At 40.1% G+C, this 14,327-nt stretch overlaps 1 protein-coding gene across 1 annotated transcript in view; it reads right to left on the bottom strand.

Annotated features, from left to right (window-relative positions):
- Positions 1-690: 690 nt before the first annotated feature.
- The window catches only part of nsmf (NMDA receptor synaptonuclear signaling and neuronal migration factor), a 54,887-nt gene continuing 41,250 nt past the window's right edge, over positions 691-14,327 (bottom strand). Inside the window, exons 13-16 of the mRNA XM_022756554.1 lie at positions 13,839-13,918; positions 13,266-13,368; positions 2,124-2,199; positions 691-958 (exon numbers count right to left, since the gene is read on the bottom strand). Coding sequence (XP_022612275.1) covers positions 861-958; positions 2,124-2,199; positions 13,266-13,368; positions 13,839-13,918 — 357 coding nt within the window. The 3' untranslated portion in view covers positions 691-860. The remainder of the gene's footprint in view (positions 959-2,123; positions 2,200-13,265; positions 13,369-13,838; positions 13,919-14,327) is intronic.

Here is a 14,327-nt window from a genome sequence, read left to right as displayed (position 1 = left end):
AGGTATGACATCCCTGACGCTCATGACGTTCCACTGAAGACGGCTCTGTGAGGAGTGTGTGGGCCTTGGATTCTGATCTACAGTATGTTGCGAACAGTAGGCTAAGTACAATTCTTAGTACCAAACAAGGGATTTAACCTGAGTTAATACAACAGTCTGTACAAAATGCTTATACAGTTATTTAAAGTTAAAAAAAAAAAAAAAAGCTGGGTTAAGTCAAGACACCTAACTTTTTTATCAGACTAATTTAATGTCTAGATTTTCACACGATAGCATGGCGAGAGATGCTGGGACGCTCCAGTAAGCACTTGTTTATTTACATATAGGCTCTAATTCCATTGCAAATAACCTCCACACTTGACAAAGAAAAGACTTCCATCCTATAATGCTCCATCTTGAGAGAACAGAAGAGGCAAAGAAAGGCAAAAAAAAAAAACAAATAGATAAACAAGATCTGTCACCTTCTAAACTCTTTCTGTTCTCTGCTGTCACTCTTTCATCTAGCGTCCTCTCTGAACTCAGGAATCTAACTCTACTTAGTGTCGTTTGACACATTTAGGATAGGATGATGAGTCCTTTTGCTTCTCCTCCTTTTTCTTGTCCCTCTCCTTCTCTTTTCTCAGAGAGACAGGTAGAAAGTGAAAAATGGATAAGGGAAGTACACCACTGGCTGAAACTACAGGGCCACCGTGTTGCTTCAGAAGGGACAAACAGACCCAAACTGCGCCGCTGCTCCAGTTCTGCCACAGAGCCGGTCCAGGCGCCCCTAAGGCGCCCTTCAACCAAACGCCCCGTCACCGTACAACAGTAGGCTCAGATATGAGATAACCGGCCGACAAGCCAACAGGAGGTGGGCGACGTCACAACAGGTCGTCGTAGTCCAGCAGCTTCGAGTGCTGGCGGCTTTTCCACAGGCGGAACAGACGGAAGTCAAAGTACATCTCGATCATCTCTTTGCCTGCAGCGAAAAAAAAAACCAAAATGTAAGGACAAAGTTTGTTGAGCAGTTGTGTTGAAGAGCAAAGACTTGCCATTTGGTTGGTCTTGACAGTTTTAGGTACCGCTAGCGGAGTGAGTGAGTGGGCGAGCGAGAGCGCTGATGTATAGTGATTGTGTTTAGTTACTTCAGCCCAGCTGCAAAATCTGACTGTGTACGGCTGGGACAGAAAGAGGCTCTCAGAAAAGAGAAAATGAAATCAACATTTTCTTTATTAATTAACACTATTGCAAAAGTGTTTAATATACACACATATCAGTATTAAAGTATGGACCTTTTTCAAGATACAAGGGTATAAAAATTGTAAATCACTTCTCGCAAGTCATTTTTCTGGTGTTATGTGCAACATTTTTTTTTAGCACAAGATGCTTCATGCTGATGAATTCTAATCTAATACTTTCTATGACCTAGAAAACAATTGCTTCAATCTGCTCAAGGCTATATGTGTGTGCACTTTAGCCAAGTAATCAATATGCAAAATGCAAAGAAAAAACTGGGCAAAAAGATATTGTACAAACATCTCGCCTGCGGCTCTCATCAGATACTGAGGTTTAAGGGCTGAACTCTGCCCTACACTATTAAATTAGTATTTTTTTTTTCCCTCACATCTTTTAACATTCAGTCCAGTCTTATAAATAAAATACAAGAGCTGAATGCTTTCACACAGCACCACAGGTCGAATGTCTGGAAGAAGGATAGAAAGGCGGAGATGAAGCAGAGTGTGGTGGGTCAATACAGGATAGGAAAACCCATAGAGGCAATAATGACATTTTAATAGGAAAATAATTAGCGTGGCATCAATTGATGTCAGGAAAATGACTGATGAGGGATGCGCTGAGAGCTCAGCAGAGTTCACACCTGTATTTGCTCACACTCCCTAATGTGCTTTCTTCTTTGCTGAACAGCTTACTGGCATTGATTAATGCCCGCTATTAACATTCAGTGGGTGTACTGGTGAGGCCGATTGCTCTAAATCAATACAAATACTGTATGCATGTTTTTTTTGTTGTGATGCATGCAGCTCTTTTATGGTACAGGAGGGGTAACCACATGTTTTCTGTGTCAAGACAACAGGAAAACCAACAATATTGCATGTAACTATAGGCAGTGTGTGTGGTGCTCTCACCCTGTGCTGAGAGCTCTAGTGGGGACTTGAATTCGACCGAGGAGGGTCTCATCAGCCTCTTCAGAGTCTGAATAAGCTGCAGGGAAAAGGGCAGAGATAAAGAGAGAGAGAGAGAGAGAGAGTTAGAGTGAGGGAATACTGGATTCCAAATGCCATCAGTTATTTTGAAAGGAAAGCAGACAAACCAGTGACAGAGATATGACCGGATGGAAAGAGCAGGAGGAGCCCCCGCAGCACTTTGATTCTGTTCATGTAGCACCGCAGCTTTAGCGTATGTGAAAAGGTCAATGTGCCACTTACATGGCAATAGCTGAGTATACATGAAAGGCACATATGGTAATGTTTTCTGTTCATAAAGACACATCTGTCAGAGTGGATCTATAGTGCGGCAAAGGCCTGGCAGAGCAGGGTCACATACAGGGAGGTGGTGTAGCATAAAGCCACTAAATCACTGTTATGTTTAAAAGCTGACACAGACCTTTGTTCTAAATTAATTCATGACACAAGTAAAAGCCTGATGGGTCTTAGCGAGAAAATGTGTTTTACAGGACAAAAAGCATAATTTTTAGAATATTATTTAGAATAATATTTAAAGGTCCCATGACCTTTAAATATTGAAATATACCATATGATATATATACATACTGTATGATATATCTAATATATGTTTTCTAAAATGTAAAGATAGTGAGAGCCTTCCCAGAGCTTTGTTTCACAAGGACTGGGCTTCATTAAAAAAAAAAAAAAACCTCACTCAAGCACTGACACTTTGTATAAAGGCAGATGTCCATGTGTTGTTTGATCATAAAGCAGGTTTAGGTTCTATATTAATACTGTGAAAGTATCAAAGTGCTCAGTCCACAGAGAAATGCACACAGCCTGTATTCAGAAACTGAGCCTTAAAACCAGCCGTCAGGACTTCTGGAACTTTGTGATGTCACAACAAAGCAGTCACTGCTCTCAGCCATGCCCCAAGCCCCGCCAACCTGGACCTACCATCCAACCTTGCAGGATTTAGTTTCTCTGAGTGTTTACTTGAAATCTGCTATATTTTTTATTAGGTCACTCAGAAAACAATCAGCCAATCAGAAGAGAGGCTCAGAGCCTCCTCTCTTCTGATTGGCTGTTACTAGAGCTACTAGAGGAAGCCCAAGAGAGGGGATGTAAAACTACATTTTGATGTAGTTTTACATCAAAATATATCTTCTTATGGATCAACACTTCAAATAAAACATGAAAAGTTTAAAATATAAATATAATACATTTCTATCTATAATAAATTTATTAATATAATATTGCTAGCCTTAAAGTAAAGGCTTTTGCTCATTCAGAGGTGTCTGATTTGTAATAGCCTATTTAGACATGTAAAATATTGTGCAACCACCGTGGCTTGTGAGATATTTGACACCTGGAGCTAAGAAGGAGCTGTGATGTCGCTGGAGTCTGACAGTGAATTGAAAAATAATGATCCATGAAAGAAGAAAAGTGGGCTGAGATCTCTTACAGGCGGGAAATGTATTTAACTGTGAAACAGTGATTAACAATCATGTGAGTGCAAAGGATGCTCATCTTCTTTTTTTTTACAGAGAGTTTTCTCATCAGCTTTATTAGTTATTATTTCTGAAGCCTGTTTTCTAATGTCTGACACAGATTGACAAGAGATTATATTGGGGCTCTCTTTCACTCACATACTGGAAGTAAAGTGTTTCGATGGACATTCATAATTGAAATAAGAATAAAAGAATAAAATTGAAAATACAGGGAGTAAAGTTTCAGTCTGAAGTATTAAATTACTATATGATTGTTTTTATCCCCTTTTTTGATGCCACACCCCATGAGGAAAAATCATTTTAGCCATGCTGACTGTAGATTTTGGTCTGTTGGTCGGTCGACCACTTTGGTCCAGACTGAAATGTCTCAACAACTGTTGGATTGATTGTTTTGCACAGACATTCATCTTCCCCTCAGGATCGATTGGTAGGATTGTCATCACTTTGGTGAACGTGTGACTTTTCATCGAGCGCCATCATCAGGTCAGAATTTTAATTTGTCCAATACTTTGAATTAACATCATAATCCAATGGATTGCACCAAGTGTCAAAGTTTGAAACTGTCAGCTCATGAATGAAAATCCACTGTAGATACCGACGTACTTGAAAAAATATGCTGGAAAAAAATCATCAACACAGACTGCACTAACACAGACAAAGGCTGTACTGCCATCTTCCTCACATACAGCGAACTCTGGCTGATCGAGCAAGAAATTGTGCAGATACACAAGGAGCGATGCAGAAGAAGTCCTTCCAAACCTCATCCTCTTTAGACTGTATCCTCATTAAAATGGTGCTGTGGGCCATACAAGATGTACAACAGTCTCTCTTCGTCCATGGTAACTGCTGACTGGGAAACGGAAATGACGTCAGTGTTGATTCAGTGTCGATTTGGACCATTGAAAACAGGTTGGAGGTGGGGCAAGTGCAGATATATCCGCTGACACATGAAGCAGGTTAGGACATGTTCACTGGGAAACACTGACACAATCTGATGTTCTCTCGCTCGCTCATCGCTGTAATACGTTCTGGCACTTCGTAAGAAGCTGGAAGAAGACGTGTTTTTCAGTCTCTGGGCTCATTTAACTTCAGCTTCAGCCTTTACTTGAATCTGACAGTAATCACTTCAGACGTGTGTCATGTTAGAAGTGATACAGAAATGTTAAAATGCCTGACCGTGTAAGATTGTAGTCGTGATGTGACGAGGTGCTTTCGTTTGACGAGTGGAAAACATTAAAAATGTCTTAAAAATATATTTTTTGAGTTAACGTTACCCTCTACTTCATCAGAGTATCAATTGTATTATATGAGCAAACCTGCCCTGCCCTACCACAATGTCGCTGATTGTATCCGAGAGCTCAGCTAGCTGTGTCCCATTTCTGTGGTGACAGTCTACAAAGGATGGATAAGGCTAAAGAGGATTAATCATAGCATCATCACCAGCTCCCATAAACCTCATAGACTCAAACTCATGTCTCATGCTGGGTTTGGGATGCTGACAGAGCTTCTCTTGGCTTGAGGAACCTGTGAAATGCCTTTTCGACATGCTGTGACGTGCTCAGTGTTGAAATGTGGATTTGAAAAATGGCAGCCCCTGAAATGGGACACAGCATGTCTGTGCTCCCCGAGTCGCCAACCTCTCCGTGCGCTCATGTACTTATATGTGCCGTTTGTTTTTTTTGTTCTTGGCAAAGAGTTTTATGACGGAAACACACAAGATGAACGGATGAAATGTGTCCTTCCATCACTTCCTGCAGGTTTCTACTGCACACGTGTGTCTGTGCATCTCGAAGCCCATCACACTTGATGATACTAAGTCTACTGCTTTTGGCAAACACACTTTGACTGCCTCCTCCTCCTCCTCCTCCTCCTCCTCCTCCCTGTCCTGCTTCTCACTCCCTGGGGTCTGGTCCAGTGCCAGCTGGTGTGCCATCACACATGGAGCCTTGCAGCATTTGCAGGTTTCATCTCCGCAACACTCTGCTGTGCATCCATCGCTACACAGAGGAAAGGCTTAGATTTTTGTGTATGCAGTGCTTTTCTTTCTTTAATGAAAATACACAATTTTGCAGACTTCCTCTATAAATAAAATTAAATAATATAATAATTTTATTGTCGGTACAAGAAAGCTAACTAAACAATTACTTTACAATTATAACTAGCTTTAGAATTAGGTAATGTAATTGGTCTTTCACTAAAGACTGTACATTCGGCATGTTGTAATTACAATCATTTAATAAAAGAAATTTCAGTATAAAAGTATAAATCTCTTCATTTGTTGTTTAAAGTTTTGTTTAAAATTTGGATGAAAATTTAGATGAAAATGCATGGGCATAGTGTATATGCAATGGAATAAAAAAATGTCTCAAAATATATTTTCCCATATTCAAGCAAAAAAGACTTTCACTAAATCAGTGTTAGATATGGAGGTAAATTTTAGTCCATGTTATGACTAATCTTTTCATAGATAAGAAAATGTAGAATAAGGAATAAAGGATAAGTTATCTCCAGAGAGGATGTTTGGGTATTTTTCTGAAGGTTTTTGGGGATTTTTTGTTACATATTTTGAACATTTTCAATTGAGGACATTGATGGGAAGATTTTGTTCTGGGGTCCAATTTTACAATTTACTTCTTCCAAATGTGTTCTTGTTCCTTCATTTTTTTTTGAGTTCTACATTTTGAGAGATTGATTGATGGATTGATTAACTGATTGGTATTACTCTCATAGTATCTGTGTGTTAAAGGTGAAGCTTGAGCCAGCAGCCAGTTAGCTTAGCTTAGCTTAGCACAAAGAGTGGAAACTGAGCTAGTTGTGAGCTAACAAAAAACACCAACCAGCACCTTTAAATGTTGCTAACTGAAATGTTTTTATCTTGGTTGTTTAACCCATAAAACCAAAGTGCAACAACATCATATTGTGTCTTTATGTGGGGTTATGTCCCGTGCCCCATGTTTTTTGGCAGGTCCAGTTCTGTTCATTACTGTAAATGAACTTACATTATAATAATATTACAGCAGTAGATGTGGACCAGCCAGGTCTGTTGATAGCAGTGGTGGTACTGAACGAGAGGGGCACTGAGTAGAACTGGAACTCAGTCGAAAGGTGAAAGGCGACGCAACCCGCCTGAGACTTTCTGTGCCGCTAATGCAACCTGCTCTGGAAGCTCAGCGTCGACATTTCCCGGTGGCTTTAAAGTGACAGGCCATCAACAGAGCACGACTTCTCAAGGATGAGGTCAGTGACACAAATGCTAATGCAGGGAAGCTTTTAGCAAGTATTAATGTTTTACTAGAGCTGTCGATCTGATTTATGTTGGATTCTGTTTGTAAACACACCATTCAGAGGTGGCTCCTCCTCCCCAGCTCCACGAGAGAGAGAGAGAGAGAGAGAGAGAGAGCACTGGTGGTTGAGCGAGCTAGAGAGTGAATGAAGAGAGACAGAGACAGCGATTTAACCTGGTCACTACGTTTTAATAGACTCCTGCCCTCACACCCTGCGCACTGTTATTGGCTGGAGCTGAGAACCCTCTGACCAAAGGCTGCAGCACAGAAACATCCCCTACAGCGACTAATTGGTGTTAACTAGATATTTCTATTCAATCATATTAATCCATAACTGCTCCTGTGCCCACGGGTCATCTCTCCAGCAGCACACCTGCAACACAGTGTTAATAGTGCTGAAGCCTAAAGCTAGCAGCACCATACGGCCTCACAAGCACGGGCGAAGGTGAGGTTGGTCGGAAAGTAATAGGAAGAAAGAGGGAAAACAATAATTCAGGCCAGGGAACGTGACTCCATCCCTGCGCTCTCTCTCTCTCTCTCTCTTCTCTCTCTCTCTCTCTCTCTCTCTCTCATGTGACTGTTTTCTGAACTCATATTTTCCGATCTCTCATCAGCTACGGATAATCATTATTATTATTGATGGCCATCATCAAAGGTAGGTAGGTAAAGACAGGGCTGGCAGTAGCAGCGCTGCAGCAGTAATGGTGTGGACACACACCGCAGACGCAGCAGTTCAGCCAGGTAGCCTCATACGCAGGTGAGGTGACGAAGAGGTTATCGACTCATTCCTGCTTGGTGCATTATCACTGGTTTAAGCTGACTGTTGATGGTGCGGGCCAAAACGACCATCAGGTCACCGGGAAATGTCCCGGGATGACAAATGACAGCCACAGTGGGGTTTGACAGAATAAGTCACCACATGCTGTAAACCAGCATGTAGAGTTCATGATGACTGGTACTGTTGGATCTTGGCATTATTTGGAACTATTATTATTATTATTTGAAACTGGGTTGGATTGGTTCAAGACAAGTTCAGCTTGTGGGGAAAAAAAAGGACAGTTGAGTGTGTTGTTTAAAACACAGACAAACGCTATGAATTGTAAAAAAAAAAAAAAGAAATTTGACTGGTGAGAGTATTATTTTGTATTTTATAGTTATGGTGCAGGATGAGTTTTGCAGGGTTGAATGGTTGATAGCAGGAGCTGTAGGGAGTGATGCTGGGTGGAGTGGAGCATCATCTGAAGGTAGATCAGTCAGTCAGTCTATTAATAGTGGCTTTCCAGCTGAGCCTGCAGGAGCGCACACAGGCAGCAGCAGGGGTAAAAATTGTTAAATGCAGCGAATAAGCCCTTCCCTATTCATATCCCTCCTCGTTTTACCTCTACTGAATCACTGTGGAGAAGATGCCAAATGTCACGGTGACTGTCACGGTGCACTGCAACACACCCGAGCCCAGGGTGACTGAATTCCATCACATCATTTTATGTGAATATGTCCTAATATGTGTAATGCACAATGTGTGTGTGTGTGTGTGTGTGTGTGTGTGTGTGTGTGTAGCTAGAAAGCACAGGTCAAAGCCTCCCTGGTTGTATTAAATCAGTCTGATAGCAGGTTAACGTTTTCCTGTGACGTGTAAATCTCCACCATAGTTGGAGGTTGTTCGTATTGTTTCCATTCTATACACTTTGCAGAGCCGAGCCTGATACCACACACACACACACACACACACACACACACACACACACACACACACACACACACACACACACATATATATACTTTGTGAATATCTTGCCACCATGGTCACACAGATCTACAGTGGGAGAGTTGCACAATAGCAAAATAACAACGATTGTTGTAAATGTGCTTCAAGCAGCATTTTGAAACACTCACGTATCACTGTCAAATTAATTCAAACACCTGGTTGTAATTACCACAAACAAATAAGAGCAAGGTGGAGATTAATGCAGGGCCAGTTAACAGAGTTGTTAATGTCTGTAATTTTACTCATGTCCTCACCCTCAACGTGGGGGTGTGCTTGTAATAATGTCAGCACTAAAAACAGTGAAACGTTTAATGGTAATGGTTGTGAAAAAACATTTCTACCCTGTATATTATTATTATGATCATTATTATTATTATTTTACCAGGATTTACCAGGAGCAAAACATGGATCACACACACACACACACACACCCACACACACACACACATACAGTATATACTGTGTGTATATATATAGATATATATCTATATATATATAGATATAGTGGAGAGAATGATGTTCCTGAGGTTTGAATTGCATCAAAGCAATCGAGAAAAACTGTAACATCGAGGACAGGTTAGCTGGGCAGCGTGTCCCGGTTTTGGTTTCTTTAATGAAGTCTGACCGTTATCAGAACATCATTGTGTGTAAAATGTGCAGGAAAACCAAACAGCGTCCCGACCAAGAGCGGGAACACAACAAACTTCTTTTATCACCTTAGCTGTTTCAACCCTTTTGATTATGCAACACACTGTGTGACAAAACAGTACAAGGATACAACCCGTATAGTTTCATTTCTCATTCTGGCATCTAATACAGTGTTTCTTGTTCTCAATGTGGAACATCCCACTCCTGCGGTACAGATAGATAACGTACTCAACAGTACGGACATTTGACGGGAGAGAAAATTGTAACAGCCTCATATTTATTCAGGAAGGTGCCACAATCTATTTTTCCAATGAGTTCTCATTTGATCACATTCAAGCTTCACCACTGACTCTTTGTGTGTATGGCTTAGTGAGAGCAGTATTGCAAGTCATGCACAGCAAGCTGCATGCACATAACAACTGCATTTAAACAATGGGATGTGTTCAGTTTATCACTGATTTAATCAGTATTGTCATGTTGATCCGATTGTAAACTAGGCAATAATATAATTGAATGCACAACTGTGTACAACTCGATCTGCAGTTTAATCAATTAGTTTAACATTGATTTAGTTTGAAAAAATCAGTACTTAATTCAATGTTAAGTCAACGTTGACACAAGTCAGATGTGGAAACAACGCTGCAATATCAACGTTGTGATTCAACCTTGATTTATGACGTCGTCTCACCCGCTGAAACGCCAAGTGGGACATTTTCATTAAGAAAATGACTTTCTCTGTTGTTCATGTCACACTGTGCAGGCTGTAATTATAAGCAGCCAAGTGGCAAAACTCCTTCATCAGCCTCCTGGTTTTAAGGCACAGTGTGAGGAAGTTCTGACTCAGCTGACCGGTTCAACCCTGACACTGCCATCTGAATAAAATCCCGTATTTACAATAATACTGACACCACTTACTTAGACCTACATGGAGCAGCGTAATCATTGTTGTTACTCGTTGCTAGGCTTGGGATTCAATATTATTTTCTCTAACTGAATCATTTTGTTATTAGGTTGAGCTTTGAACATTTGCAAATTACTGAAGTTATAAATTACTAAAAGTCAAACAATCAATTTCTATCTTCTGTCGCCTTTTGTTGGCAGGAGAGGAACAAACAGTTTTGAGTGGCAGCTTAATGAATAAATGAAGCTCTACAGCCTGTAGATAACCTGAAAATATGATGAGCAGCAGATGATATGATATATGATATGATGTCACATGATGAGATGAAATAACATAACATGATATGACATAAAATTATATATGATATGAGACATGGCATGACATGATATGATAGTACATGATGATATATGATATGACGTGATATGAGAAATGACATGACATGATATGATATGACATGATATGGTATGATATATAATATGATATGATATTATATGATATGACATGATATGCTAGTACATGATATGATATATGATATGAGAAATGACATGACATAACATGATATGATATATGATATGGTATGATATATAATATGATTATATGATATATGACATGAAATACCATGATATACAGTAAATTACGATATGAGATATGACATGACATGATATGATATATTTATGACATATGTATGATATATGATACAATGAAAAATATTTTGAAATCAGGTTGTCTCTACTAACACGCTGTTTATTCAATGTGGTGGAAATCCGGATTCAGAGCCATTAAGCTGAAAATCTTAAAATATTGATATTAACAGCATAAAAGTTTAACTGGGACATTCCTGCTACTAACACTAATGTGTTGTAATCTGTGATATCGTTTTACTACAAATGATTCTCTGCTATATCTTGTACTACAAAAACACTGATCATTCAGTGGTGTTTGTGGCTAACAAATGATTTGTCACTGCACATAAAAAGAAAACCAGAGGGTTTTTGGAGACTTAAACAAAAAGAAAAGTTGAAATGTTGCTTGGCTGTGGTGGTGTATTAGTAAAAAACCAAATGTAGATGGAAACAGATTTAATTAATAAATCATGTGAATCATCTGACTTGTGTTTCACTCAAACCTCCATCACAGCAGACGAAAACATCAGATCTGTGTGGAGCGATAAGGAGAACATAACCTTTCCTGATTTCATACATGAAACAAACATACATGTCATGTTTCCAGCATGTTTTCTACGCGCTTTTCACAGTGTGGGGATTGATTGGAGATCTTTTACTGACATCATCTCATTGCATCCTCTTCTTCTTCAGTGGTTTAATGGAACCTGACTGGAGCATCACAGCCGGCCGTGTACACATTAATCCACATTTTCTCTTGCTAAATTTCTGGAAATTTGGTTTAAATTTGTGCTACATTTAGATGTTTTCATATTTCATGCCTCCGCACTGGCGACAGCCAGAGCCAGAGGCGTATTGTTTTTGAGTTGTCTGTCCGTCTGTACGTATGAACTCGTGGACACGATATCTCAGTAACGCCTCGACAGAACTTCTTCAAATTGGGCCAAAGGTCAAAATGTGGTTTTGGCCTCGTGGACGCGATATCTCCACAGCAACGCCTTGAGGGAATTTCTTCAAATTTGGTACAAACGACCTCACAAAACACTTTTTAGCCATAACCCGAGACCTCACACAGCAATTATGACAAAATTTCACACAAATGGTTCACATTTTATTTGACTCTGGATAAACTGATGTAATCTGAAACTGTGAGGCGGAAATTCTAGTTTTGCAGATTATGGCATATTTGTTGTGTTGTTCCTTATTCTATTGCATTTGTTTTGAAACCAAATTTTCCATGCACCGTTGGCAGAGCTTTGACTTCTCAACCACCATAAACAGAGCAGATGTTTCCGGTAGATGCATCATAATAAATTATTCATTGTATCGCAGAGGCTGCCAGTCTCCTCACTGATGCTTATTTTTGCTAACTATTAAAAAAGAATTAGGATAAAAATAATTCTATATTTGTCTTATTAGATGTGGCAACATTAAACATCTGTTTTGTGGCTTTTCTCACCATTGTGTCTTCACAATGCTTCCTGCTTCACACTATTCAAGCACCGTATTTCTCACCATCAAGGTCAAGAGGTGCACAAGAATTCAAGATGCCTTAAATGCTCTTTACCCGCCTCTGATATCCTGGGATTATTATTCATTCCTAATTCAGACTTCTTTATGAAGAGGACAGGAAAAGCTCTACTGTACTGAAAGTGCAGAAGAGTGAAGGCAGCAGTGGTACAGTGGTTCTAGATGGGGCTGCACGAGGAAATATGAATATTTTAGCGTGTTTGCATGTACGTATGTTTTATGTGAGTGTGTCTGCATATAGCAAGTCTCTGTTGGGTCGGAAAGGTCGTGGCAGGAGTACTGGAGGAGGTATGTGTTTGTGGGTGTATGTGTGTGTGTGTGTGTGTGTGTGTGTGTGTGTAAGTGCAGCAAGGGTGAGTGGGTGTAGCTTAATTAAATGGGTGTCTCATCAGTCTATTTTCCTGTCATTCAAAAGTGGTGTGTGTGTGTGTGTGTCCTCTTTGTCATTGCCCCCCCCCCCGTGCTGTGTGGCAGCCTGACAGCAGGATCGGAGCTGCAGCCAGGCAGCAGAAGGTGCTGGTGAGGTCAGAATTCAAACACTTGACTCTAAGAATCACTTTCCTTTACATTATTGTATCTTCTACGTGCAAAACTGCTCCCCCTGTCGTTATACGTTTATGCAAAAAGTGCTCACATCATTACACTCTGCACAGCTCTGCCGTGTCGAGGGACAACACCAACAGACTGTCTCAATGATTTATCTGCAACATGCTAACAACAGCATATGGCTTTGCGTGTCTCCGCGCATATGAAGACATTTCAAGTCAACCTTCACACTAACTAGCAGTTACTCTGGGAGTCTTATTTGCTCTTCATGAATCAGAAGAAAAAAGACAACTACCTTTTCTCCATTAGCGCTGCCCAACACGTAGCAGCCCATGATGTGGATGAGGTTGGGCTCTGGGTTCAGCTTACTCATCAGCCTGCTGAGCCGCCGCCAGAACCTGGCCACACCGGAGAGGCGCGGGGGAAATGAGAGAAGTGAGTTAGTAAGGTGGTTAAGGTCAAAACTGAGTGAATGAGTAACTGCATGAGGGTCACGATTATAAACGCAATTTGGAGGCACCTTATGGTTGGAGATTTTCACGGTAGGATTTTATGCCGACTGCCATTATTTAACTGAATTATTTGTGTTTGTTAAATTGCTGAAGGTTTTAATGGAGCACAGCTGACGGGACCGTCAGTCTTTGTACTGTATGTGTAGCATAATTATCCAAACCCACACTAGATACAAGCATGCTATGAATTCAGGATTGAACAATCTGCTGAAATGACTTTGTTCTCTCTCTGTCATTATCATAGTCACAAAGAACATATGCCGCATTTTTCCATAAACATTGACTTTCTGTGGTTGAACCCTGAACAAATACACACAGATTATTGGTTACAGCTACAAAAATGAAGCAGGTCTTACTGGATCATGTCTTCTTCCTTCTCCACCTTGGCAAATGTGGCCACTTTATTCTTCAGCAGATATAAATGTCCTGGACCTCCCTGTGGAAAGGTGTTTGTGTTAAGATAGATTCAGGTATAAAAGTATAAAAGTCACTTCATTCTTTCTGATGTTGTAGAACTGAAGTAATATTTTATCTATATCTATAATTATATATTATCTATAAAATGTCAGTTCACCACTGGGCCTTCAGCCACCACACAATGATGACAAAATATTTAGCTCCAGTTTCTGATAAAAACCTGAGGAGAAACAGCTGCTCCATTATCTTAAAGTAAAGAAAACGTGTCGAGCATAACAACTCAGTACATCTTACAATGAAGTGGTTTATTTAACCAATTTCAATTCCATGTGCATAAAAATAGCAGGTGTAAATGTGATATTGGATATTGATTATGCCTAATATAATTCATCAAGGCAGCAGGAGGTGTGTTACATTATTCAACAGGA

The sequence above is a fragment of the Seriola dumerili genome, unplaced genomic scaffold (genome assembly GCF_002260705.1).
Source record: "Seriola dumerili isolate Sdu_G_001 unplaced genomic scaffold, Sdu_1.0 BDQW01000017.1, whole genome shotgun sequence".
In the NCBI taxonomy this organism is placed as follows: domain Eukaryota; kingdom Metazoa; phylum Chordata; class Actinopteri; order Carangiformes; family Carangidae; genus Seriola; species Seriola dumerili.
Note: the sequence above shows the minus strand (reverse complement) of the source record. Positions and strands in the feature narration are given on the sequence as shown.